This window comes from Hermetia illucens, chromosome 3 (assembly GCF_905115235.1).
Source record: "Hermetia illucens chromosome 3, iHerIll2.2.curated.20191125, whole genome shotgun sequence".
Classification (NCBI taxonomy): domain Eukaryota; kingdom Metazoa; phylum Arthropoda; class Insecta; order Diptera; family Stratiomyidae; genus Hermetia; species Hermetia illucens.
Window position 1 is genome coordinate 108,297,851 of NC_051851.1, and position 27,714 is coordinate 108,325,564.

The 27,714-nt window shown below is 42.3% G+C and overlaps 1 protein-coding gene across 4 annotated transcripts in view; it reads left to right on the forward strand.

The window, feature by feature from the left end:
- The window catches only part of LOC119650746 (protein roadkill), a 189,967-nt gene that overhangs the window by 42,979 nt on the left and 119,274 nt on the right, over positions 1-27,714 (forward strand). For 2 of the 4 annotated variants that reach the window (XM_038053823.1, XM_038053824.1), the window contains one exon: positions 26,743-26,829. The exons of the other annotated variants lie outside the window; for them this stretch is intronic. In XM_038053823.1, the coding sequence (XP_037909751.1) occupies positions 26,743-26,829 (87 nt within the window). The remainder of the gene's footprint in view (positions 1-26,742; positions 26,830-27,714) is intronic. 4 annotated transcript variants of the gene reach the window in all.

The following is a 27,714-nucleotide window of genomic DNA, read 5'->3' on the forward strand; positions in this document are numbered from 1 at the left end:
CGTCTGTGAAGTCGCTTCTCCGCTCGACGGAGTTCGTGATAAGTCTCTGCGCGTGCCCGCGTTCTTTGCGAATGCAACATTACTCGGTATGCGGCATTCTTCCGTTCCGTTGCTAGCTTACATTCATCGTCAAACCAGCCGTTCCGACTCCTTTTGCGGCTGGGGCCAAGTATATTTGTGGCCGTATCCATGATAACGTTCTTCAGGTGGTTGTGAAGATCATTAGTTGATGCTTCATCTCCAGGTCCTCTATTGACTGCGGTTATTGCGGCATCCATTTCCCTCTTATAGGTGTCGCGGAGGGTTGTGTTGTGGATGGCTTCAGTGTTCACTCTCACCTGATTGTCAGAGGGGATTCTAGGTGGTATTGTTATTCGAGCTCGGAGCACCATGCCAACGAGATAGTGATCCGAGTCTATATTGGCCCCCCTATATGTTCTGACATTCATCAAGGCTGAGAGGTGGCGGCGTTCGATCAACACGTGGTCAATTTGGTTGAAAGTGGTCCCGTCTGGAGAGGCCCATGTATGTTTGTGGACCGCTTTCCGCGCAAACCAGGTACTTCCAACAACCATTTCGTGTGACCCTGCTAATTGAATAGTCCGCAGTCCGTTATCATTTGTTTTTTCGTGTAAGCTATGGGAGCCAACGTATCGCCTGAATACGGGCTCCTTCCCTACTTGGCTGTTAAAATCCCCAAGTATGATTTTGATATCATATCTGGGACAGGCTTCGAGGGTTCTTTCTACTGCCTCGTAGAAGGTATCCTTCTCCGACTCTGCAGTCTCCTCTGTAGGGGCGTGAACGTTTATGAGGCTTATATTTCTAAACTTGCCTCGCAAGCGCAGAGTGCATAGCCGTTCGCTTATACTTTCAAAGCCGATAACAGCAGGTTTCATTTTTTGGCTGACTAAGAAACCTACTCCGAGCACATGGTTTACTGGATGGCCGCTATAATATATGGTGTAGTGGCTCTTCTCCAGGAAACCGGTCCCTGTCCATCGCATCTCTTGCAACGCTGTTACATCAGCCCTATATTGGGACAGGGTATCGGCTAGCTGCTTATCAGCTTCATCTCTGTACAGGGAGCGCACGTTCCATGAGAAAATGCGCAAATCGTTGTTCCTTTGTCGTTGCCGGGTCCGTCGTTTTAAAATCCGTCCTATCCGAGGCTCCTGTTGTGGATTCGTAACAGGTTGTTTTCCGTGTAGGGTTGTCAGCCCTACCCAATCCCCAACCTGGAGGACCAGTTGGTACAATTTGTCCCGTTTTTAGGCGCGGGAGACTCGCCTTCATCCTTCTCCGTCTGCAGCTTTTCGTCAAGAAAGAGCTCCCAGCGGTCACCACGTGGAGGTGGAGATAGGGTTTGGTAGTAGAGCTGTTGGTGTTGGTTCAGCAGGCATTTCCCAGGTTTTATGCTCCATCGTGGGTACCAATCCACGTTTCGCCCCGGGACCTATACTACCCTTTGACCACCTTTTTTAAAGTAGTGTCGTTTAAATTACTATAAAATTATTTTCGAATGGTGTTTTCTTTTTTCTTTTATATTGCATGTAGTGGAAAAATATGCGATTCCGGTGTCGGCCAAGGATTTCGAGTATTTACGATATAGTGGGCGCTTTCCTTAAGCAATTACACACAGTTCAGGAGGCGCATTCTAAAGGTGATATTGTGATAGTGATAGATCTGACAGTAATGAGGAGACATAATGTTTAAAGTTTATCTACTTTTGTAGCTCTTACCGCTTCGTCGTCGCTCTGATAGATTACAAGGTCTGCCACCTCGAAAGAGACCATAATCCGGTCTTCGCTTTCTTTAACTTGCTTGTCGCTACTGCATCCGCTCAGTCAGAAGACTTAATCCCACGGTCTTCTTAGGACACGGATTGATTTTGTGACCACAATCAAAGCCCCGCTTGAACAAACAACAGTATCAGTCTATACCAAGTGCATGGCTTAGCATTCATACTGGTGGATGCAAGACCTACCTAAATCTCTACCGAACTAAGGAGTATGGCACCCGTGTTGAAACGCAACACCACGCCGAGGCCCGAAGGTCTCTTCTCGCTTGAGCATAACCACAACCCCCAACCGCAAAGAACCGAGCTGAACTCACATACAACGGGAGTTCACCCGAAGTATGAGAGTCCAGGGGCTATCACGGTTCCCATGGTACCAGTATACCCCTGGTAAGTTTTCTTGACCAAATTGCCACTTCAGATGAGTCCCCGGGCAGACTCGGGTTTGATCGCCCTAATTAGGCCTTTGGAGCGCCTACTGCATCACGGCCGGCAAGCTAAAGCCACCACTGTGGAGGTTCTCCTCGACCACTTCCTTACCGTCATGTCTGAGCACCTGCATCCGCTCACAGAGAAACAGGTAGTCGGCCCACACAACTCAGTTCCGGACGTTGCTGCGATCCGGCTGTGGTCCAGCAATGGGGAAATTAAAAGATTAACGAGCACTGGGCCGTCATCAAAAGCAAGTTTCTACCGTTGAATTAATGAGAGACATAGAAGCCCCAAATCGTAAAGTTTTGCTACCTTATATCTCCCATAAGAAAGAGTTTGCAGATGATTGTAAATTTTCCTTCCACTATGGTGACGATGAATAGCTGAAGAGCGGAAAAGAGCATTTCTTCACGATTCTGAATCGTATGACATCCGACGAAGTTCTGCCTCTTGCGGATAATATGGCAACCCATTGTAACATGGGGTTATGGGCCGTGTAACTACAAAACCTTATTAAAATCGGTCTATTGTTGATGATTTGGTAGAAAGGCGGGAACTGTGAACGCTCACGCATGTAGTGAGTTACATCCTTTCACGTCGAATTAAGGGGTGTCCCCATACATGCAATAGGGGGTGTACATTTTTTTTTCATCAAAAATAGTCACATGGGGTATCAAATTAAAGGTCTTGGTTAGTACTTTTCGAAGCCCGTCTTAGTTTTGACATTTATTGGAAAGGTGGAGAGTGTGGGGGGTAGAAAGTGAACATTTCTTTAACGAACCCATTCTCAGAAACTACCCAACCGAAAAATCTGAATCAGGGGGGTGCCATTAGATGGTGCCTAGGCTCCGAAATACCCTACATAGCGATACCTGTTCAAATAAAGTTAATAATAATACATTATTATAATTTTTAGTAATTGACAGGAAAACCCCCCTTAAGTTCATCCTAGAATCACAAAATTTTGCAGGAATGTAGGTGACAGCATAGAGCACCCTGCCAAATTTGGTAAAAATCGCACTATTACTAACAAAGTTATACTAAGTCAAAGCTGTCGCTCCTCTGCAAATTCAAGACTATGAATGTCAATATCATTTGAAAGTGGATATTTTCACATAATCTATGCATATATTACGGGCTACGTAGTAATGGGAGAAATGCACACTCAAATCTCTTTATAAAAGAAATACACAAAACCTTTCATACCTGAAGCGTCCAACTTCCGGTTTAACGACTTGTTAGAGCTTACTTTGCATTCAGATCACTCATAACGATCGCTATGTCGTCCTTAGTAACCTTTCCCTGGGCTATAGGCAGTAGCAATTAAAATAGCCTTTTACTCTGTATCGGAAGTATCCGTTGGTGGCTAATATTGAGATGCCTCTCATTCTGGACGGGAACCTTGCAGTTGAGATTTTCAGGACACTAGATTCACGCTTACTTTCAGTAGACTTTCCAAAGTACAATAAAAAAAGTCGCAGCATCTTGTCTTATTTAAGTTGGAGAAAGTTAGCATTCTGATGGCCCATGATGCCGTCGTCGATTCGTTTTCGTTGATAGAAATCGTAGCCGAAAAGTCCATTTCCGAATTACGGTGCTGCATTAGACAATGTGTAGTGCAACAGTCGTTGGATGTTGCGGGTGTGTACATTTTCTGTATTGTTACGGCTGAAATTGATATACTTGTTTTTTTCACGCAATTCCGTAGCCAATTAAGGGAATTAACCCCACTTGTAACTTTGAAGAAAAAGTGATTTTTTCATTGTATTTTTTTAAAGATTTGTTTGAAACTTGGCATAATGTAATGTTTCATTGTTTGATTTTTTTTTTTCGATAGAAACTGGTCGCTCAAAAACGATCATTTTTTAGTGAATAATCCAACCATTAACTTTGACTGCTCGCCTTTTTGTGACAAATGCATCAACCACTAATTTCTACTGTTATTCAACTAAATCTATCGTCATTTTTAGATTCAGATGATCTAGTTCGCCATAATTTTGGTCACCGCCAAACATAAAAATACCGAGAAATATTTTTCATTAAAAAAAAATAAGAAAAATGTTGTTTGAAGATGTTATAATGATCGGTCAGAAAAGTTTGGTAGTTGTCTTTAATAAAGAAGTCCCGAAAATATCATTTTTTGCCCAACAAGAGGAAGATTTTTTTGAGATTTATAACTTAATCCACCGTTCGTTCCATTCATTCGCTCGAAAGCGCCGTAGAATCGTATATTTTGATATTCCACATTACGACAAATAATAATAATAATCGTTGGCGCAACAATCCAATTGGACCAGGGCCTTGAACTGTGTTAGAGCACTTCATTCAAGACCATAACGATATACTAAAGTACACTGAGGGAGGCAATGTGGTCAGCATTGTGCTCGTCCGAGATTATTACCCTGATTTTACTCAGGTACTCATTTCCAACTGAATCGACTGGTATCCGACGTCAAATCACGATAAAAATCCCACTGCCAAAAGTGAGATTTGAACCGCGACCTTCCGTACGACAGCCTTGGGCATACGATCTTTCTCAAAATTCGAAATCAAGGATTCACGGATCTGTTGACTCTTACGCGCCATATCGAGAGTTTGACACTACAGCATAATTCGTTCCTATACTGATTCATACATAATAACACGCATATTATCTCACCCTTCATCATTGTTTTGCATATTCTGCTTCAACTTTCGACCTAATTGATTTAACTCATTCCAAATTTGGTTACCAATACTTCAATAAGTTCTCTACCAATGAAGATTCAATTTGATGAATCGTTCCAAAAATGTAGATCTTGCACAAATTAGTTTGTAATCCGGAAAGATTAATGTCGCTTACTGTATGCAATGACGAACCTGGAATGTAACATTTGTTTACTTTTGCTTTTGAAGATTCGATTTTAAGCAAATTTTAGTCATTACAAAATGCTAACAACACAGCGCTGTGGCGATGCGAGCAATGTGCGTGTCGAATATACAAAAGTGCGCCATGACATCGAAAAACAATTTTTGACAGTGAAAATTGAATTTGAATTTTTTTTGTCTTTTCTGGAACATTGATCGTTTTGATTAATATTTATGTAATAAGATACGTTAGACGAATGAATAACTATTTATTATTATATAAAAATTATTTAACCAAAAAGGCAAGAACTCGTCCCGCTCGAAAATAAATAAAAGTGACAGCTAATATCGTGCTTACCCGGCTGCAGAGCAAGATTATGTTAATGAATAGAACAGTGAGTGAGACTGAGTTTTTCTAAGAGGCAAATTAGCATGGCATTACTGCACTGGCTAGTGCCACCGAGTTTTCCGCAACCGAGCCAAGACGAGAAATATCCGTGTGCGCGTGTTTTCGTTTTTGAAGTAAAGTCGAAATTTTCCTGCACGTCCGCGTTGGCAAAACGCCGATCGAAACACGGAAGCTGACCAGACAGACCGTGCAGCCGAGTTCGCATTCGAGTCCCAGCCCAGCAGACAGAAGCTGAGTGCGAGCGCTCGTTCCGGACCCGCAGACACAGTGGAAGCCTGATATTGGTCCTCAAGTCAGCACAGTCTACAAAGAAAAGCTCAGAAACGTGGTAACAGTTGAGGCCCTAGCAACTAGCATCAGCCTGACAGCTCCGCAGACGACTGCCAGAGTGCCAGGATCAGGCGAACATTCCAAGAAATAATCAACAAAATGTGTGGAATTAGAGTTACAGTTTAAATTTCATTCTCTATTTCTATTATTATTGTGTTACTGAAATCAAACAGGCTAAGCTGCAGTTAACTTTACCTCTTTCTCTTTAAATATATATATATAAGAAAGCCGCACACGACGCCGCTATGTTTTTTCGTTCTTTTCTGCACTCGTTCCGCTTGCGTTTTTTTTTATCTCTTCTGTATTATTTGCTTCCGTTCCCAATGTCCACCAGAATAGAGGTAAGTCCCTCGGTAAATGCCGTGGGTGGGCGAGGTGTCTCGTGTCACATCAAGTCAACTGGTTTAGCTGCAGCAAATGGTGGCAGCATTAATAGTTACCGTCTGTGAGTTGACAGAGCCGTCGGTGGTTTGCTTTCTGGATGTAGGACTAGATCAAGTTCTAGATCCGCCTCCCGAAATGAGCGATCTGATAGTAGGTCGTCGGGACCTTCGGCAAATACCGGGGCATGCTGGTACCATCGAAGGTTCTTCGAAAGATTAAGATTAAGAAGTAAGTACCAGTACTTACAATTTTTCACCAAAAAACCCAGACATACTAGGAGTCCTGCCGACTGCTATCCGAAATGCAGCGCCACGCTCCCTCACAATTTACGACTCCTTGGGCCGGCACGACTACCTGGTCGATGCAGGCTTTGAAGTCCCGATTCTCCTTTCCCCGCGTGATTGTGTAGTTTCCAGAGGCTTCCCAGGCGTTCGAGACCACAAATCAACAGCTGGTGGATGCTACACTTCATAGTTTCAGGTATTGCCTCACAATCATCAATAGGTCCAGGCGGTGGCCTAATGCGATATTTCTGAACGACATTACTGCACAATCCGAGAATGCCCTTTGATGTGCTGGCAATTATAATCACTGGCCAGGGAATGCAATTTGAGTCCTCCCTTTTTTCAGAGTTGGGTAAACTTGGCGGCTTCAAATGCCCCCGGACAACCGCGTACCACCCGCAGTCCAATGGGATACTGAACGCCGCTATATTAGCCAATACGTCCACCATTAACCGCAATTCCTGCCAGTCGTTCTGCGTGGCCTCCGGACAGCCAATCACGAAGAATTTGCTTGCTTCCAGTCCTACAGAGCTGACATACGGAGAGAACCTGAGACTCCTCAGCGACCCTGTACTCGACATCAGGTCGAGATTCAACAATGCCCTTTTTTTACGCCTGCTTAGGGACGTAATTCCGACTATGAAACCGCCAACCAGCGATCTAGAATCCTGTATGCATGTCCTAATTAAGCGTCCAGCGCTTCTCGGAAGCCGCTGCAACCACCTTACGAGGACCCCTTCGAAGTCCTCGGGCGAGGAGCACATCACTATAGCCTCAACGTCAGGGGCACGGGAAAGGGGGTCTCCTTTGCTCGAATAAAGTCCTTCCAGCAAGAAAACGCAACCAAGGGGAGAGGCGCGGTGCGTCTGATTTCTCGATGAAACCCTTTTTGGTTTCAACTGAGGGTGGAGTGTTGTGGCGGAGCGAGCAACTTGCGTGTCGACAGCGAAAATTGTTCTTCAGTGTCAGTGCAGAAATGTAGTCAGTTCGGCTCCCGGTACGGAACCTAATAAAAAGTTTTAAGAATTTTACAATTGAATTTGAAAACGAAAAATTGTTATCTACATATGTATATCATTTGCCTGTTGGTTCAATATATTGTTCTTATTGTTTTTTTTTTACAACATTGATCGTTTGATTCATCATCATCAATGGCGCAACAACCGGTATCCGGTCTAGGCCTGCCTTAATAAGGAACTCCAGGCATCCCGGCTTTGCCCCAAGGTCCACCAATTCGATATCCCTAAAAATGTCTGGCGTTTGATTAATATGTATTAATGTAAAAGATATTTTTGATGAAGGAATAAATATTTATTTATTATAGAAATAACTAAACCAATAGTTCTATTGTCGCTAAACAAAACATTTCTAATCAGTCATATTGAATGAGATTTGCTGGTTCCAATGCATATTTCCTGGAAATCATGTTCCTATATTGATGAAAATTGAAAATTATTAATTTCTAAATTTACATGTTACGTGAGTCAAATGCGATAACTAGAAATGATTGTTTTAATTTTTGAAAAAAGAATAAACTGATCAGAACGAAACCCTAATTGTTACAAGTCCAAATTGGGTAACCTCGATGGAGAAGGCCGCTTTTTGTTTTGGAGCAAATTAGCGAGAGTGTAGCTGCTGCTAGACTCCGTGTTGCTGCCGCACGAGGTTCGTTCAACATGCGTAACCTTGGTCCATTTAAGCTCCCATTAAAATATGAAGGGCTTCGCTTTCGCACGTTGGCGTCTCTCATGACTCCTAGCCTTTCTATTGAGATATTGAAAGACTATCGAACATTTCTTTGCTTCTTCGCTGCACACATAAATTGTGGCATATTTATGCGCACATTTGTGCGTAGCATTTTGAAACGTGTATGCGTGTGCAAAGAGATTCTCGGAACATGGTGGAGAGCATGTGAAGAGGAGAGAATCGGTTCTCTCTTAGCCATGCGAAAGCATTGAAGGGGAATCGGATCTCTTCTCAGCCATGGCTGAATTGAATGAAATGTCGGTGTCAATTCACAAACCCATTCCATTCACTTTCCAAAAATGTTCTACCCAATGTTTCAAAGAGTTCGTTGCTTTCTACATACGCATGTTTCTAATTAACACATTGACTGCGGGCAGCGATAAGAGTCACGCTTCTTTCTCGTTTCAACTTGGTATGAATATATTATCAAATATTTATTAGTTGATTACATTTTTTAATGAAAACAATCACCGACAACTTCTTTGTTATTTCGCAAGTTCCTACCCCGTGGTGGCAAAAACACAAATGCCTACTGTAAAGTTAGCGTCCTCTATCCATAAAAGAAATGTGCAGGAATGCGCCGTAGCATAAACGGCGCTCGCAGGCAGTGAGTTAATTTCTCCGGGCAATAGATGGGGCTGTTTAGCAGCTATTGATTTGCCATACTCAAAGTTGGTGTGTAGTGATATGTTAGCAATAGCAAATAAAGTATAATCAGCTTCATGGGTGAAGAAGAGTATATATTTTAAGGGATTATTCCAATGTTACGCCTTAACTGGTATTGATACTTTTAATTACGTTGTTGGTGTAGTGGGTCAAAAATTACTCCAATTTGAGGAAAAAAAACATATGGTGTTTTATCAAAAATTGTAGGAAAAATCTGTTGGAAGAAAACTCCATTTTTCATTCAGGTTTGTCTCCCAGTCTGTCACACGCGTTTTATTCAGAAACGGCAGAACAGTTGTCCCGAAATGTGGTGAGAAGATGTGGTATATGAATCACTCAAATGAAAGGGCTCAATTAGTACTGATCTTAATTCTGATATTGAGTGAAATAGGGGAGTGAGGGCTCAGAATGTGTGCCCCAAAAAGTGAAGCCGATCTCATTCTTAGAATCTGATCAACCGAAAAATCTCATTCCGATATCTGCTCAAATAAAGTTAATAATAGCATATTACTATATTTTAGAAGTTTACTCGAAACCCCCCCTTAAGTTTATCCTACAAATACATATTTTACATTGGTATAAAAGACAATATAAGGCAGTATCTTGCGAAGTTTGAATGATATCCAACTATTATGAACAAAGTTTCGCATTTTACCTGAATTTATTGCATTCTAAGACTAGTATGATGATGTTATCATCATATAAATTACGTTTGAGAGTAGCGTCCAATAAGGAATATATCTGTGTACTTTATACCAGTGGTATTTACTTTAAATACATATATGTATGCTTTTGTGAACGGAGTAAGCGTGAAGATGCATTAGATGAGTTTAGGTTAGCAACGTTTGTTTATTTAGGGTTTGCACAATATTGCCGAAGAATGCAGAAACGAACTCAACTTTATATTGTATGTGGTAAATGTTCTGAACATAGAAACACGTTAACTATAAGTAAGTTTATACAAGTGGACAACTACGCAAAGTGAGTACGTAACAATATGTGTATAATTGGATACCCCATCAGGTCTCACGCTCTCTGAATTTGTGAACATGTTTGGCAGACTGGCCCTCAACTCAAGCGAAAGAAATCTAGAAGCGCTTGCCAGTGATTTCAACGCATAGGTACTCGAGCGGGGAAGTAGAGTAACGATTTTGAGGAGGTTCAGTTTGTTAGAAGCTTTTGCTTTGTTGGTTAACGTAAATGATGTAAACGTCTATAAAAAAGGTAGATCTGGTTTAATTATAAATCTGACTTTTGTCGGCATCGCACTGCTGCATAACATAGCTTGACACTTTAGTGAGGCTTATCCACAGTGATCACCAAGCAATCCTTTTCCTATACAAGGAGGAAGCGTATCACTTTTCCTAACCACGGTCAAGGTAAAATTGTAGAAAGGCTTCTGAAGAAACTTAAAAAAAGTCATTGTGGATCACAATCTCATACCAACTCGCAAATTAGGCTTTTTTGTAAATCTTTCCACAATTAAACAGGAGCGCAATATAACTAACTGAAGAATTTTTCGATATTCTAAGATCTCAGGCATCCGAGCGATAACTTAAATTGAAATAGAAGGAACAATACTGTTTTTCTGCATAACAATTATATACTTTCCAGTGACGAAGCCAAAACCAAATAAAATGAGCTACCAAGTCGAAAATCAAATTAAATGAATCTACATCTATTTTTTTTTACCGTCCAAAACAAAATAATAGAAGATGCTTCTGGCACATTTAGATCAGAGATCTAAATAGGGACCAGCGTATAAAGATAGGTAATAAGGTGCATGCAATTAAACACAGCGATTACTTTCCCATGTGAACTACGCCTTTCAAAAGGTTACAAAAAGAGGTTTTTTTTTTCGATATTTAGTCACTGATGAAGAGGACAATTGGTCTGAGAAAGTTATATTTAGGCCGTAAAAATTAAGGTTTTGTTGAAAATAAAATGAACGAAAAGCCTCGATTAGTACTTTTCGAAGCAGATATTAGTTTTGACATTGGTTGTAAATGGGAGTGCGGGAGTCCGTAAGTGGTGAATTACTTCAAGAACTCATTCTCAGCAAGTACCCAACCCAAAAATTTGAAAGAAATCATACTCCCCGTTACGATATCTGTTCAAATAAAGTTAATATATATACTTACTTACTTACTTGTAATTTGAAAATTTACTGCGAACCCCCCTTAAGTTCATCCTAGGTGCGCAGTAAGATAGACTTAATTAAGGGCCATCATACTGGAATGGTTGTTGAAAATCCTACTATAATCAACAAAGTCATAGTAGGTAAAAATTTCCCCTTTGACGTGAAATTACTTCTCCCCACGGGATAAAATATCAGTACTACGTCGAATAGAGTCCCCAGAAAGTAAGAAAATGTTTTTTTACGCCGAAATAGTAGTTTGACCTACGCAATAACCATATCATCTCACAAGCGGAAAAGAATACGCGGTGATTGCCTGACGCATCATGTATCGGCATGGAGCGAGCTAACTGAATCTTATTTAAAGTGCGTACGTTTTAATATTTGTTTTTTTTTTTTTTTCCTTTTAAAGTAGTCAATTAGTTTTTAACAGCAAAGTGGAAAATTATTGTCTGAAAGGACAATCCTTCAATTTATCTTACGTTTCGGCAGTAATGGTAACAAGCTATGTAACAACTTCTCGCAAGTACGACGTCCCCGAAAATAAAGGTATCAAAACGGAAAGTTCAATATGTTCCTTACCGCATATTAATTATACTAAGTAGAATAATAATGTTGTAATGTTGGTTAATATCTGTCTCCATCGATTGCGTCAAACATATTTTTCATTTTACAAGTATGACAATTTTAACTTTCAATTATGTAGATTTACATGTGTCGGCGTAAAAGTTGTATAGACAATGCAGTGCAGCGATCTCTTCTCTTATGACTTAATTTGAATCTGGCTCATTTATCATCTGCTTCTTTTGCAATTTTGCAGTTGCAGGTCGAATTTTCTCGGTATGAGTCGTTCTGAGGTTTTGGAAATGAGATCGAATGAGAACTACTTAAAATTCTCAAGATCTTCTTTCAACGAAAACATAAACAAGTCGGGAAACCGGAAGTTCGACGCTTCAGGTTTTGTGTATTTCTTTTATAAAGACATTCGGGTGTGCATTTGTCCCATTAGTACGTAGCATGTGAGAATGTGGCGCGGCAGGATTCGCAGCATTCGAAATTTATTTCGAATGTTGCGAGTGCGAGCGAATAGATGGCGCGGATCTATCCACTTTGCGTAGCACGCCACGGGACTGGAAGATCGGAGAAAAGTGTGCCATGAGTTCGAGAATGAATTCAATAATTCCTCATGCCAATTTAATTTTGTAATTAGAGAGTTTGAAAATAGAATGAATTCAATAATTCCTCATGCCAATTAATTTGTTATTAGAGTTTGAAAATAGAATGAATTCAATAATTCCTCATGCCAATTAATTTGTTATTAGAGTTTTAAAATAGAACGAATTCAATAATTCATTTGTTATTAATAAATAATAAGTATTCAATAAATATTTAAAATAAAGAATGTTAAATACTTAATTGGTGACCCCGAAGAGCACCGCAGCCCCAGACACCATCCAATTCCGACAGCGTCAGGGGTCGTCTTTTTGTAACCGGCACAACGGCCCGGGCGAAGAACAGCAGCAGCGCAAATAACACATATTGGTGACGCCGGAGCACGCACCATAATTGCGTGAACAACCGCAGCCGCAGTCGTTTCCAGGGGTCGAAGCCGCCCCCGTCACTGCAGCCCCGCTGTCCCCGTCGCCACAGACGCCACAACCACCACCGCTGCCATCACAGACGCAGCAGCGGACACCGGTGCTGCCACAGACGCAGCAGCTGCCACCGCTGTCGCTACAGACGCCATCAACGCAGCCCCAGCCACCATCATTGCCGCAGCCACTTCCGCCGCCGGAATCGTCTCCACCATCGCCGCAGAGGTCGAAGCCGCCGCCGTCACTGCAGCCCTCGCCGTCAAGATCAGCGCAGCTGACCGACACCAGCATCACTGCCACAGCCACCGCTATCAGGCAGAAACCGAAGACTCCGCCACCATCGCTGCAGCAGAAGCCGCCGCCACCGCCGCCGCCTTCACATCGACGCCGTCTTCACCAAAGAGGCCGCAGCAGCGAATCATTATTGTAATTTATTTTAAGTGAAATTATTGTTCAATACATTAAAAGTTAAAAAAAAATAGTAATAAAAGATTGAAATCGCTGCAAGAGACGGCGAGGAGGTGTTTAGCATCGCGAGTTCTCCATTTTCATTGGTGGTATTTTTGGTCTGCGCTGGAGAGCGTCCGCTTCTCTCGTCGTTTTTTTTTTTTTTTTTTTTCTCGTTTCGTGCGTGCATTTGTGGGTGCGACCTGCCGTGTCGGTGTAAAGTTCACCGCGTTTCAGTATAAACTCACCGCGTTTACATCTCAATCTCGTACTTCTCAGTAAGAAAAATGTCTTTTGACAATAAAGACGCGGCAGGCCCATCGGACCCGCAAGTGACCGCCCTCGCCGTACGCGTTCCTCCGTTTTGGCGACGGAACCCCGAGCTGTGGTTCGTGCATTTGGAAGCACAGTTCCAAATGTCCGGCATCACATCGGACGCGACCCGTTTCAACTACGCGGTGGTCGGCCTGGACGAAGAGTCCATACTTCTGGTGTCCGACGTGGTGAAGTCGACATCGTACGTGCAGCTCAAGAGTGAGTTGATCAGGCGCCTGTCGGCAAGCGAGTCGGCAAAATTAGACCACTTGCTGGCGGGTTTAACGTTGGGTGATCGAACTCCCAGCCAATTGCTTCGTGAAATGAGGCAATTGGGTGGGAGCAAGATCGGCGACGACCTGATCAAGTCGCTCTGGCTGCGTCGGCTCCCGGAGGGCACCCAGGCGATCCTCGCTTGCGTCTCCGGTTCCTTGGAGGAACTGGCAGCGACGGCCGACCAGGTCCAGGAGGTGTACGTACGCCCAACCTTGGCGGCCGTTCAACCACCGTCGGATGAGGTGGGTGAATTGAGGCGCGAGATTGCTGCTTTAACAGCCAGTATGGCCGAGATGCGGGCGACGTTGGACGCTCAGCGTTCGGGCGCCAGATCGCGAGCACGCTCGCGGTCTGCCACCCGAAAAGGGCGATCAGGTAGCAGGTCGTCAAGACAGTCCACGGACCAAGGGATTTGCTGGTACCACCGCAGATTCGGGGATAAAGCGACAAGATGTACGCTACCGTGTAGATTCTCTCCTACCGCAAAAAACTAGGTCCGCGGGGGGTCTTGGCGGCGGCCACCCAGAACGCAGCGCCACGTCGCCTAACTATTTTCGACCCCCTCAGCGGGCGCAGCTACCTCATCGATACTGGTGCGGAGGTTTCGGTTCTTCCCGTACCTCGGCAACATCAACTTTTCCCACAACCGCTCAAACTTGCGGCAGCAAATTCCTCCCGCATAAACACGTACGGGTATAGGCAAGTGGACGTGAGTCTTGGCTTGCGTAGGACGTTTTCGTGGCGTTTCATCCTGGCGGATGTCAGCTTCCCCATACTAGGCGCAGACTTCCTGTGTCACTATGGATTGCTGGTGGACTTGCAAAACAAGTCTCTTATAGATTCCACGACCAACCTTAATTCGTCGGGACATATGGTATCTCACCCAGGCAATAATCTTTCCGTTCTTTTAGAAGACATTACCGACTCTCGTGTTCGGGCACTTCTCCAAAAGTTCAGCCAGATTACTACCAACTGTAGTCTCTCCAAACCAGTGAAGCACAATGTGCAGCACCACATTATCACTACTGGTTCCCCGATCTTCTCGAAGGTGCGTCCTCTTCCATCTCAGAAACTGGCAATTGCACGGAAAGAGTTTGAACAACTCGTTCAACAGGGTATCTGCAGGCCCTCAAACAGCTGTTGGTCTTCCCCACTGCATATGGTCCCTAAGCCAAACGGCGAATGGCGCCCATGTGGGGATTACAGAAGGCTAAATGCACAGACTGTTCCTGACCGATATCCAATTCCACTCATCCACGACTTTGCGCATCACCTCGCGAATTGCCGCATCTTTTCAACCTTGGACTTAACCAAGGCTTATCACCAAATTCCAGTAGCTCCTGAAGACATTCCAAAGACGGCAATATGCACACCCTTTGGACTCTTCGAGTTCACCCGGATGACTTTCGGATTGTGCAATGCGGCGCAAACCTTTCAAAGGTTCATTCACTCAGTCCTGCGAAACCTCGATTTCTGTTTCGTCTATTTGGATGATGTTTTGGTCGCTTCTTCTACTGAGTCTGAGCACTTAGCCCATCTCGAGTGCATTTTTCAACGTCTCCTTGAGGCCGGTTTAGTCTTAAACGTTGAGAAGTGCAAGTTCCTTCAAAAACAGGTGAGATTCCTCGGCCACTCCATTTCCTCTGAAGGAATACAGCCCGACCCAGACAAGGTGCAAGCAATCACAAGCTTCCCGCGTCCAAAAACAGTGAGGGAGTTGAGGAGGTTCTTGGGCATGCTAAACTTCTACCGTCGTTTCCTGCCCAAGGCCGCCCATCACCAGTCCGTTTTGAACGCGTACTTGTCTGGCCCCAAAACAAAAGACACACGACAGATTGTGTGGTCTGAAGAGGCTGTCTGCGCGTTCAATAAATCCCGACAGCAACTGGCTGATGCTACACTTTTGGCATTTCCTCATCAAGATGCACCCCTAGCCGTTTTTGTTGATGCCTCTGACATCGCAGTAGGTGCTGCCCTTCACCAAAAGGTGGACCAAGTTTGGCAGCCGTTGAACTTCTTCTCGAAGCAGTTGAATCCCGCTCAACGGAACTACAGCACCTACGATCGCGAACTGCTCGCCGCATACCTGTCCATCAAATACTTCCGTTTCTCCCTAGAAGGCAGGCCGTTCACAGTGTTCACGGACCATAAGCCTCTCACGTTCGCTTTGAAACAGAAGCCCGACAAAGCGTCCCCTCGTCAGCTTCGACACCTGAGCTTCATAAGCCAGTTCACGTCAGACATCCAGCACGTGTCCGGGAAGGACAACATTGTTGCTGACGCTTTGTCTCGTGTCTCCGAAGTTAACATCCCCGCCTCACTCGATTTCTCGGCTATTGCCAAGGCGCAAGTGGATGACGCAGCACTTCAGAGCCTCATGTCCAACCCCAAATACAAATTTCGGGAGTTGCCCATCTTCGGCTCAAACCTCTCGCTCTGCTGCGAAGACTCGGAAAAGGGACCTCGGCCATACATTCCGGCCACATTTCGCAAAGAAGTGTTCCACGCAGTTCACGACTTGGCGCACCCCGGCATCAGGACAACAAACCGGTTAGTCACCGGAAAATACTTCTGGCCCTCCATGAACAAGGATATCAATTCCTGGGCCAGAGAGTGCATCGCATGCCAAAAGTGTAAAGTCTCCAGGCATGTAAGGAAAGAAGTGGGCTCATTCCCCCGCACTACCAAGCGTTTCCACACCATACACCTCGACATAATAGGGCCTTTGCGAGACTCGCACGGTTATAAGTATTGCCTCACAATCATCGACAGGTTCACGCGGTGGCCTGAGGCAATACCTCTGAAAGACATTACGGCGCATTCATGTGCTGAAGCCCTCTGTCGAGAGTGGATACCTCGCTTTGGCGTCCGTGCAGTGATCATCACTGACCAGGGAATGCAATTTGAGTCCACCCTTTTCTCCGAGTTAGGCAAACTCCTTGGTTTTAAACGCCAGCGGACTACTGCATACCACCCGCAATCCAATGGAATGCTAGAACGTTGGCACCGGACGCTGAAAGCCGCCATTATGGCACGCGACGACCCGTCCTGGACTCAAGTCTTGCCTCTCGTCCTACTCGGCCTTCGAACAACCCGCCGAGAGGAATTTGCTGCCAGCCCCGCGGAGCTGGTATACGGGGAGAACCCGAGACTCCCAAGCGATCCGGTCTTCGACAAGAGATCGGGTCTCACGGAGTCGGGGTTGGTGCGTCTGCTGAGGGACAATCTCCGACGCATCAAAGCGCCGCCACCCTCTCGACACTCGTCCATACCTGCCTGTTCGCCCAAGGAGCTGGACACTTGCACGCACGTGCTGATCAGGACGGATGCCGTCCGGAAGCCGCTGCAGCCTCCATATGAGGGCCCGTACCGCGTTCTCGAGCGGGGAGAACATTTCTTCCAGCTCGAGATCGGTGGTCACAAAAAGGCGGTCTCTTTGTCCAGGCTGAAACCCGCGTGCGCCCCGAAGCAACGTCGTGTCCGCTTTGTGGATTAACGGCGAACGAAGTTCGGGGATCAGTCGCCGAAACCCCTAGGTTTCATCTGGGGGCGGAGTGATGTGGCGCGGCAGGATTCGCAGCATTCGAAATTTATTTCGAATGTTGCGAGTGCGAGCGAATAGATGGCGCGGATCTATCCACTTTGCGTAGCACGCCACGGGAGTGGAAGATCGGAGAAAAGTGTGCCATGAGTTCGAGAATGAATTCAATAATTCCTCATGCCAATTTAATTTTGTAATTAGAGAGTTTGAAAATAGAATGAATTCAATAATTCCTCATGCCAATTAATTTGTTATTAGAGTTTGAAAATAGAATGAATTCAATAATTCCTCATGCCAATTAATTTGTTATTAGAGTTTTAAAATAGAACGAATTCAATAATTCATTTGTTATTAATAAATAATAAGTATTCAATAAATATTTAAAATAAAGAATGTTAAATACTTAAAGAATATCCATATTCAATTGATATTGATATTCAAAGTATTGAATTTGAATTAACCTATTATAACTTTGTTAGTAATAGCGCGATTTCTTCCAAACGTAGTAAAATCATGCTCTATATTACACCCTACATTATTGCGTTTCGTTGTGCTAGAATGAGCTTAAGGGGGGTTTTGCAGCCAATTACAAAAATTATAGTAACATATTATTAACTTTATTTGAACAGATATCGATATGGAGGGTATTTCGAAGCCTAGGTACATATCGTGGCAACGTCTTGTTTTTTTTTTGCTAGTTACAATGTACCATTCAATCATTCAATCATCATCACAATCATAGTATCTCAACCGGGTCTATAATCCTTAGGAATGTTAGTATATTTCCTACTTCTAGATCTTTCAAATTTGCATCTGGTATTAAACGTTCTCCCAGATGCCTCTACCTACTTCGCACACGTGCCGGACACTTCCCCAGAACGTGTATAGAGGTTTTATCACACTTCACACAGAACCTGCAGACAGCGTCCGTAGATATCCCTAGCTTGCCTATGTGATAGATGAGCCGACAGTGACCAGCGAGAATTCCCACTATGATTCGGAGGTTCTTTTTGGTGTGGTTTAAGCAATCCTTTTTTGCACTTGGGTTCATATCCCCCAATAAGCACCCTGGTGGGCCCGCCCAGTATAGTTCCCTCAACCGTTCCTCTTGATTTTTTAATGTTATAGTCATGAATTTGTTTCCAATTCCTCAAAAGGTTTCTGGCATGTGTAAAGGCGTCCCTGCTCCCTTCTTGGCTAGTTCGTCCGCTGCCTCATTGCCTTCCAACCCAACATAGCTTAGAACGAGCCGAGCGTATTCAGTCTTTCAAGGCATTCCCATACCAGTTTAGAGTTCACCTCCTTGGAGTGCCCTGATCGCTGCTTGGCTGTCGGTGAGAATAGCAATGTTCTGCCCCCTGTAGTTCCTTTAGAGATTAAAGGAGGCACATCTGTCTATGATGTATATATCCGCCTGGAATACGCTAGTGTGCTTACGTATTGGTTCCAAGTACATTTTCCTTGGACCAATGACACCGGCATCCGCTGCCCAATGGCAATCAATCAAGGCAATCCTTGAGGGATCCGTCAGTGTACCATGTAGTCAGTTGCTGGTTTAAACAAGTCGGAATAGCGGAAGCTCGGCGCTCTAAGTATAAACGTTTTGTGTTCATCTTATGTGAGCAACTCTCTATGAACGCTTTTCCATTCATACACAGGTAAAAGTGCAAAATATTCCATCACATATTGCCAAACAAAATATGCATATGTACATACATACTAAATACATAGATATTGTGCACAAAATTCATCTAACGCATATTCATGCATTTCCACTTTACTTTGTACACGAAATTATACATGGATACACACATCCAACTTATTGGACATTATCTGCAAATTTCATTAGCATATACGCCTACACACACATGCCTGTATCCAGTGATTGAGACTGATATTCAAATAACTAAAAAACAAACCTATAAAAGAAAAGCCAAAGTGTCTCCATGGACCCCGACTTTCAGTTCACTTTATACATATGATGATGACGTCATACACTAGAATGCCATAAATTTACATGAAATGCAATAATTTGACTTCTTTCCAGAACTTTCCAGAATTATGTCTTATATTACGCTACACTGTTGCCAAACTTTGTACTTTTAGAATAAATTTAAGGAGGGTTTTCGGGTAAATTTGTTATATACTATTATTAGCTTTATTTGTGCAGATATTGATTTTGCATAGATGCATCAATGTGATTTTTTTCAGATTTTTCGGTTAGATAGGTTCTGAGAATGAGACCTGTTTCATTTTTTGGGGCACACATTTTGAACCCTCACGTGCCTACGTGTCATCTAAGATCCCACATGACTATATTCTGTAAAAAAATACAATCTTTCGCATGTATGTCAGGCCCTCAACACAAAATGGCGCCACAGACCACATGTTCTGACAAAATTTCATGATAATCCGTTCAGCTGTTTCCGAATAAATCGGCTACCGGATCGGACATTGAACCGATTTTAATAAGGTTTTGTTCCACATAAAACCTTAAAAATGTCAAAACTTGTTCGGAATATGACTAATTTAATGTCCAAATTCAATTCTGTACTATTCTTCCCACAAAAAAAACTCAAACAAGTATGTATGTGAAAAAGGCCTTCTATGTGGTTTCCCCCTTAAATTAATGATTTAAGCAATTTGATTTTGAATTTCCCAAACCGTAACTCGCGTATCTTTATTGAAGTGCATTTTCTTCAATCATCTCAGTTTATATTTTCACCTACTGTTAGTTATTAGAATCCAAGATGTCCAAGAAACATAAGAATGGAAATACGCAAAATAAAATGTGACATAATGATTACGTATTTCTATGTTGTTTAGGATCTGCGGAATCCTAAGTCCCCATCCACATGATGGTGGACCGGACTAAATGAGGAGCAACTTACTCCCACGTTTTTTAGTCCATGGATCCCTAGTTTGGAGCGTAGCACCCCAAGCATTAAAAATTGAAAAAATCAAAAATGACTGACGGTTTCGTCCAGGGCAGAGGCAACTCATCAGACGCTGCCTCACCTCTGCCCTGGGAGCAGCGTGACCGAAAGTGCCAACAGGTGGAATGCTTGGGGTGCTACGCTCCAAACTAGGGATCCATGGACCAAAAAACGTGGGAGTAAGTTGCTCCTCATTTAGTCCGGTCCACCATCATGTGGATGGGGGCTTAGGATCCCGCAGATCCTAAACAACAACCTAGCTGTAGCCTTAGTCTAGCTTAGACTACAACGACTGGCGTTTTAAGTCCAATATAACTCGCAACCTTGTCGTGTTTTTGCGATGATAAAAGGGAGCGTCTTTCCACCTGTTGGCACTTTCGGTCACGCTGCTCCCAGGGCAGAGGTGAGGCAGTATTTGTATGGTTTTTTTTTTTTGCAAGAAATCGTTGTGTATTGATGTTTGTGTAAATTTGTTTGATGTTTTATATTGGAGATTGAATTGAATTGAAATTGCATCATTTATTTGTTGAGTTCAGAATAAAATATACCAATTTTAAGCTTGGTTTGTCTAATATAGTAGCCACACAGAATAAGTTGCAAGCCACTATATATTGCAGTAAAGGCTTCTCTATACCGCCTGAGATCTATTTCCGAGATGCACACTGTAATTTAGTTCAATGCCAGGACACAATTATTGTCGAAGTGCCAACTTCGAGTATAACCTAGTTGAGTACAAGGATATGGGTATCACTATATTGTTAGTACAGTACTAGAATATAGATTCTGAGCTGTCCTTAACGTCCAGTGCCTCTGACAGTCTTATCAAAGGAAAGAAGATAAAGACTTGTTCACTGGAGAACAACTCATTTATTTTGCTTTAAAATATTCCTCATATACCTTATTAAAATCGGTTCAATGTCTGTCTGTCTGTCAATCTGTCTATCACACGCAATTTTCTCAGAAACGGTTATACTGATTGGCACGAAATTTGGTGAGAAGATTAACGCCCAAACATGAGTGATATCTTTTTCGTTGAGATTTGGGGGGGGGGGGGGGGGGGGGTGTACCCACATGCAAAAGGGCGTGTAGAATTTTTTTCACCGGATGTAGTCATTTTGGGTATCAAATGAGAGGCCTCGATTAGTACTTTCCGAGCCGGTCTTAGTTTTGAGATTTGTTAGAAAGGCGGGGAGTGGGAGGGGTGGAAAGTGATGATTTCTTTAACAGATCTATTCTCAGAAACTAACCAACCGAGAAATCTGAAAAAAAAATGAAGTTGCCTCTATATGGTGTTAAGGCCTCAAAGTACTCTCTATATCGATATCTGCTCAAATTACGCTAATAATAATATATTACCATAATCTTGGGGAAATTGAGTAAAACCCCCTTCAAGTTTATCCCAGAGTTATAAAAGTTTGTAGTTGTAGGATATAATAGGGAGCATGCTATCCACAAGTTTCATCAAAATCATGCTATTACTAACAAAGTTACAGTAGCTCAAAGTTGACTTTACCGTGTGAGTTTATTGCAACTAAATATCAATCACACTGAAGTGAGTAGTCTGACATGCTAATTGCTTATTCTAACAAATATTTACACTGATTCTGCTGTGCTGTACTTAAATTTTAACTGTTGTACTATATAAAAATTTATTCCATTTAGCAAAATTGTATAAGAAAATAAATTGCGAAAGAAGCCATTTTAAAGTTACCCAGAAGAACTTTAGTTTAGTGTTAACCGCCTTTGAACGCACTGTTCGATTCATTTGGCATGGGGAATGCTAGGGGATCGCTCTCTGTAGAATTTCCCCAAGGAATACTAAACAAACCACGACTATTGCAAACCCATATATTCGATGGTGAAATGATGGACGTGAGGTGACGTATCTGTCGGGAGTGTGGCCGGCCGAAGGACTGCTCGCAACTTATCGATATTAGATTGAAATCCTTTAACGTCGTTCTCGAGATTATCCTGATGGTCAATTGGGAGGAGGTCGTAGAGATTTCGAGGAGAAATAATGGATGCTCCTATCATTGTAGGGTAAAGTAACCTGTAAAGTAACAGTGATTTCGTCTTTAATGCTTCATCCACTAATTATATTGATAATGCCCGATTCACCTAGCCCTTGAGCAGAAATCGTAGCTCCACGGACGATGTTTATGGTAATGACTTGCTTTACAACGTAAATCCAGTGATTAGGATTTAAGAGTTCAGTCTATCTTACCGTTTCCCTAAATTTGATGAAAGTGCAGCTATTTCAGTTAACATTGCCATTTCACATTTGTTGATCCTTGAAATTCCTTTTCCATACAGGAGGTGTCGCTGCTTGCAGATAAACTCGGATTTATCACCAAGAAGATATTTTGAGATTTCCAATTCAGACATCGGATAATACTGATCTTGGTGGGTTTGGGTTTTCATTAATCAATATAGGTACTGGAACGATCCGCAGTGTTTCAAACTGTTCTTGAGATAGAAGGGGAAATTTTTTTCGAAAAATCATCTGTTCTCTTAGTATTCGCCCGTCTATGGACATTATTCCATAACATTTCACTAGGTGCCCTTGATTTCCGGGGACTCGCAATGTTGGTGGGAAGTGTTCTTTAATCACAGTTAGTTCTGCAACTACTTTAGAGTTAATACTTGCGGATTAACCCTGCCTTATTGAGTCCCTGTTATTATATCCAACAATATAGATTGCGCCCCTTGCCATGGGGGGTATCAAATGAAAGGGCTTGATTAGTACGAAATTGGTCTTATTTCCGATATTGATTGAAACATAGGGGAATGAAGGCTTAAAATGTATGGTTCGAAATATATAACAGGTTTCATTCTGAGAACCTATCCAGCCGAAAAATCTGGAAAAATTAGTGTCGTTGTCGATGTTCGCCCCTTGTAAGCGTCGTCCAACCCCAATGGCACCTTATTGAATAAGGAGCAAGTGCACTTAAATTATTTTGCTTATTCACTGTAGCAGTTTTTTTAAGCGAGTCTAGCTCTCGCGAAAAGTTTGGACGTTGAGTCTCCTTTATAAATAGGAACGTAGCTGATTCCAATCCCAGTTAGGAACGCTGGGTGTTTGAACCAATAAAGAGACTAGTTCGAGTTCTGTTCACGAATCGAAGAACATAAGCGAGGCTTCTTCGTAAGAGTTGAAATAAATTCCGGTGGTCCATTTGAATCTGAGTACACCACGTTTGCCTGCTTACTTTCTAAATTCGTTTCTCTAACATGTAGAAACTTCGACCCATAAAACCAAATGATGTTGTTTTTAAGGTTTGGTGTAAAACAAAACCTTATTAAAATCAGTTAACTCTGTTTGTCTCTGTCTGTTTGTCTGTTACATGCATTTTTCTGGTAAACGGTTATAGTGATTATCGATACGGCCGCAAACATACCTGCAAGAAAAGTCGGAACGGCTGGAAGAATGCTGCATAGCGAGTAGTGTTGCATTGTCGAAGAACGCGGGCACGCACAGACACCTACCAAGAACTTCGTTGAACGGAGCAGCGACTTCACAGACGGAAAAAGGAAGCCTGGAATAACCAACAGGTCTGTGGACTCGAAAAATACAGGGAGCAACCGCACCAGGTGCGGAAGCAGGATGAAGCCTTATATACCTCGATCTTCGTCCTGCCGAGACAAAGAGGAAAATCTGCTTTTCAGCAGAATGGGTATATTGGAGTGATAGTTGAGTATTTTGATTTTCGCGGTCACTTCTCAAAAGCTACCTAACCGAACAATCTGAAAAAATCAAGAGGCTGTCACTATATAGTGCCTAGAGTCCGAAATACCCCCATATCGGTATATGTTCAAATAAAGTCAATAATAGTATATCACTACAGTTTTTAATAATTTTGCAGCAATGTAGGCTATAACATAGAACATGATCCTACCGAGTTTAGTGCACTATTACTAACAAAGTTTTAATAGGTCAAAGCTTTCGCGTCTATGCAAATTCCAGAATTTGAATGTCAGTATCACGCGAAAGTGGATATTCTCACATAATATATGTATATATTACGTGCTAGTTACTAATGGGACAAAAAACACAACCTTTCTTACCTGAAGTACCCAGCTTCCGGTTTCCTGAACGAGGTTCGCAACGAAATTGACATAGGACGATGATATGTTTCTCAGTTAGGCAAGAATTACCTCCTAATCTGACCAAAAGGTACATAGTGCATCATTCAACCGCAGTTCTCGCTTGATTCGAGTGGCGAATTTGGTAGTCAGTGCCCCAACTTGAAGTCTCAATCGTACTACCGATGTAACCGTTAATGGCGTAGTGTTCCCAAAGAATACATTTCTCGAAAATTTGTTGTCTTCCAAACATTGCAGCTCCTCACTGAACATAATCCAAAAGGAATGCATCTTCGCTGGCACCGCTGCGCCTTAATTTATTTTTAGGTTTGAGAGTACCTGAAGGAATATTTTTGCTTCGGTCACCACTAGTAGACTCATTATTCGTAATGGGTCCAAGAGGTGCGCTATATCAGAGGGCACTGTTCTCTTTGTTACTTTACTGTCGCTTGGCTGGAAAGTTTTCATGCAAAAATGGTCATCTTGAAATTACGTCGCGCCTAAAGTCTTCATATGATAGCGATGTTTGCTGTTTACCCTGAAGCAGCTGATTATGGTTTGCACAACACTTTCTCAATTTCAACCCTCATTAACAAAGCAATTTTGTTAGTTGCTTTCGTACCACCAGAGTTTCTATTAAACTATTGGTTCATGGCATTACGTCATCGTCGTAAATATTGTTTTTTATTGCTAGGAATCCAAATGGTTCTGACGTTTCACCTTGCGTCGCTATCTGTCTAATGCAATAAGGAACCGTTGTAATGCTGTACGCGGTAGTAAGCTGATAACACTTAATATTCCTTTGCCTTTATTTGACGGTACATTTTCTCAATGTCCGCTGTGAACACAAATTTAGGGAGCCGAAAAGGCAAAAGAACGGTAAAGGCCTCGTCTTGAAGGAACAGTCCCGTGTTTCGTTTAACGAGATATTCATGGAAGTGTTAACAAATACGTCAAAGACCACTCGAAATTTGGTTGTGGTGCTGTCTGTTTTCAAGACGCAGTAATAGAGCCTAGGAATCTGCTGAATATCGACCTCTGCCATATGTCCCAGCTCGCAGTATTCTCTCATGAAATCAGTGTACCGTTTTTTCAGCGATCCGTCCCGGGACAATTTACGTTCCCAGTTTTAATAGCAATAGTAATTCCACCATAAATCGTCCATCATTTTCTCTTAATTTTCCGAATTTCCGAGTTGTTTGGGGTGTTCGATGATGAATTTCAATTCGAATCAAGGATAGCCCGAGATTCAAGTTCATGTCCATCTACCGTCAACACCTTGACGAGTATTGTGCTAAATAAAATATTGTCCTTCTTTTGCTAGCATTGGCTGCTAGAGTTGTTGATTTCACCGGTGTTGCCAATGCAGGTGCTTGTGGCTGAGTTGGTGTCGAGGTTGACCGTATGCTTCGATTGGTAAGCGATGATTTCTTTGTTGAAGTACTGTTTACTATATAATAGCGTATTATGCAGTTTGTTGAGAAGGTGATGGGACTAAAGGTCGTGCTTCACCTGATATATTGCTTATCAGGCAATATTTGTTTTGCGCTTTGCCGATTGCACGATTATGGATCAGTTGAAGGTGCAAATTGCGAAATTGAGCCCACTTCAAGTAACAGAACAATTTTGGACACTTAAAGTTGGGTGTCACTTGATCGAGGCAGTGATTCATCGTCTCCGGCTGTATGGATTGTTATTCGCTCATGTAGCGAAATTATTGCGTCCAGCATTTCTATTCAGAGTTGAGACTGGTAGTCAGATGAGGTTTTTTCAGTGGCATATTCCTATACTATCTCATTCATTCTCTGCCATCTCGTTGTTGTATTTTAGAAGTAGATTGATTTTTAGTTTGTGGTGTTCCTTAGAATGTTCGATGCTAACCTTCCTCTCTGTCCTGAATCAAATGCGTCAGGGTCCTCATTAGCGCGCTTTTTATTTTCTAATCATCTTCTGAAAAACCACCCTCGATTCAGATACTACTCCACCTGTGAGTTTTAACTCTGCATGATATTCAGAGCTGTTCAGTGCATATGTGTTTTCAGACTTGGCCATAAGTGATGTCGCCATGGTGTCAACATTGGAAGTCATTCCCTCCAATTTGCCCTGTCCGCCCATCAGTAGGAGATCACTGGATTTTAAGGTTGATCAGCAACTGTTCCAATTTACTACCCAAATCCGATGGTATAGCCGTCAGTTTCACAGATATAGCGTTTTTCATGAATCGTGTTCAAAAGCTTGTCCTTCCTTACAAAATCACAATTTTCCACTCCCTCAATCATTTAATTTTAGATTTGATACCATGAGAACCTCCCTACACTAATTTTCTTCAAACAAGTGGAACTATCCACCATTAAAATTTTTACCATCATAAACGGGCCGCCCTGCATACAGTTTTTCTTATAAATTTAGTTTATTTTCGAAGTGAGAACTGAGTTAGTTTATTTTTGCATTTATTTTTACTTAATACAAATCGACATCTTTTTGTTTTTAAAGATCTTTCTTCAAACTTCTTCCAGACAACTAAACACTTCAACCGGAGAGACCTTGAAAGGGTCACTCGGATCTGTTCACCGGTCTATCCAAATAAAAGGCAACCAAACAAGGTTTGAATATTTAAATTTATTTTTTATTGACTGATGACGCAAGGGAATCATTCCATTATTTCGTCAGCTTTTGGTAACAGCTGGGTGAATCAAAATAATTTCAAATATAAACATTGTATATTCTTTTTAATCTCGGGACCTTGTAGATGGAATTAGGTATTTGCTGCATTGGTTTCATTCAAAATAAAGCCTTACCAAAATCGATTCATTATCTGTCTGTCTGTTACACAAATAACGTGTGATTTTTTTTCACAAAAAATATGGTAGGCTTGTAAGGTATAAAATGAAAGGTCTCGATTAGTATTTTCCGAAGCTAGTATTCATTTTGAAGTTAGTTGTAAAGGGTGGACTGCGGGAGTTATGGAGTGATAATTTGTTATAAGGGGTCATTCTTAGAAAATGGAAAGCAGGAAATCTGAAACACGGAGCGAAGCGACATCTACACCTCAAAATACCCCCATGTATATATATACATCTGCTCAAATAAAGTTATTAATACCATATTACTATATTTTTGAGAAATTATTATTAGAATTATTATTTAGGAAGTAATAAGTTATATATAAAGCTGAAAGATCTGGAAGTAGCGAACATACTAAAGTTCCTGGCGGTTATAGGCCTGGTTGAGATACTATGATCAATAGGTGTAATCATAAAAGGTATAATCAGTAAAAGCGCACAATAGTTCTTTACGGACACGGTGCGACTTTTTCTTAACAGAATAATAATAGGAAGTTATAGCAGTTCAAATTTGTCTCTTTTGTGTAAATATACTGCAGCATAGAATACTGAATATTAATATCCCATATACATTTATTACGAGCTACGTGCAAATTGAACAGTTCTGCACTAAAATATTTTCACACAAGAAACATGCGAACCTTT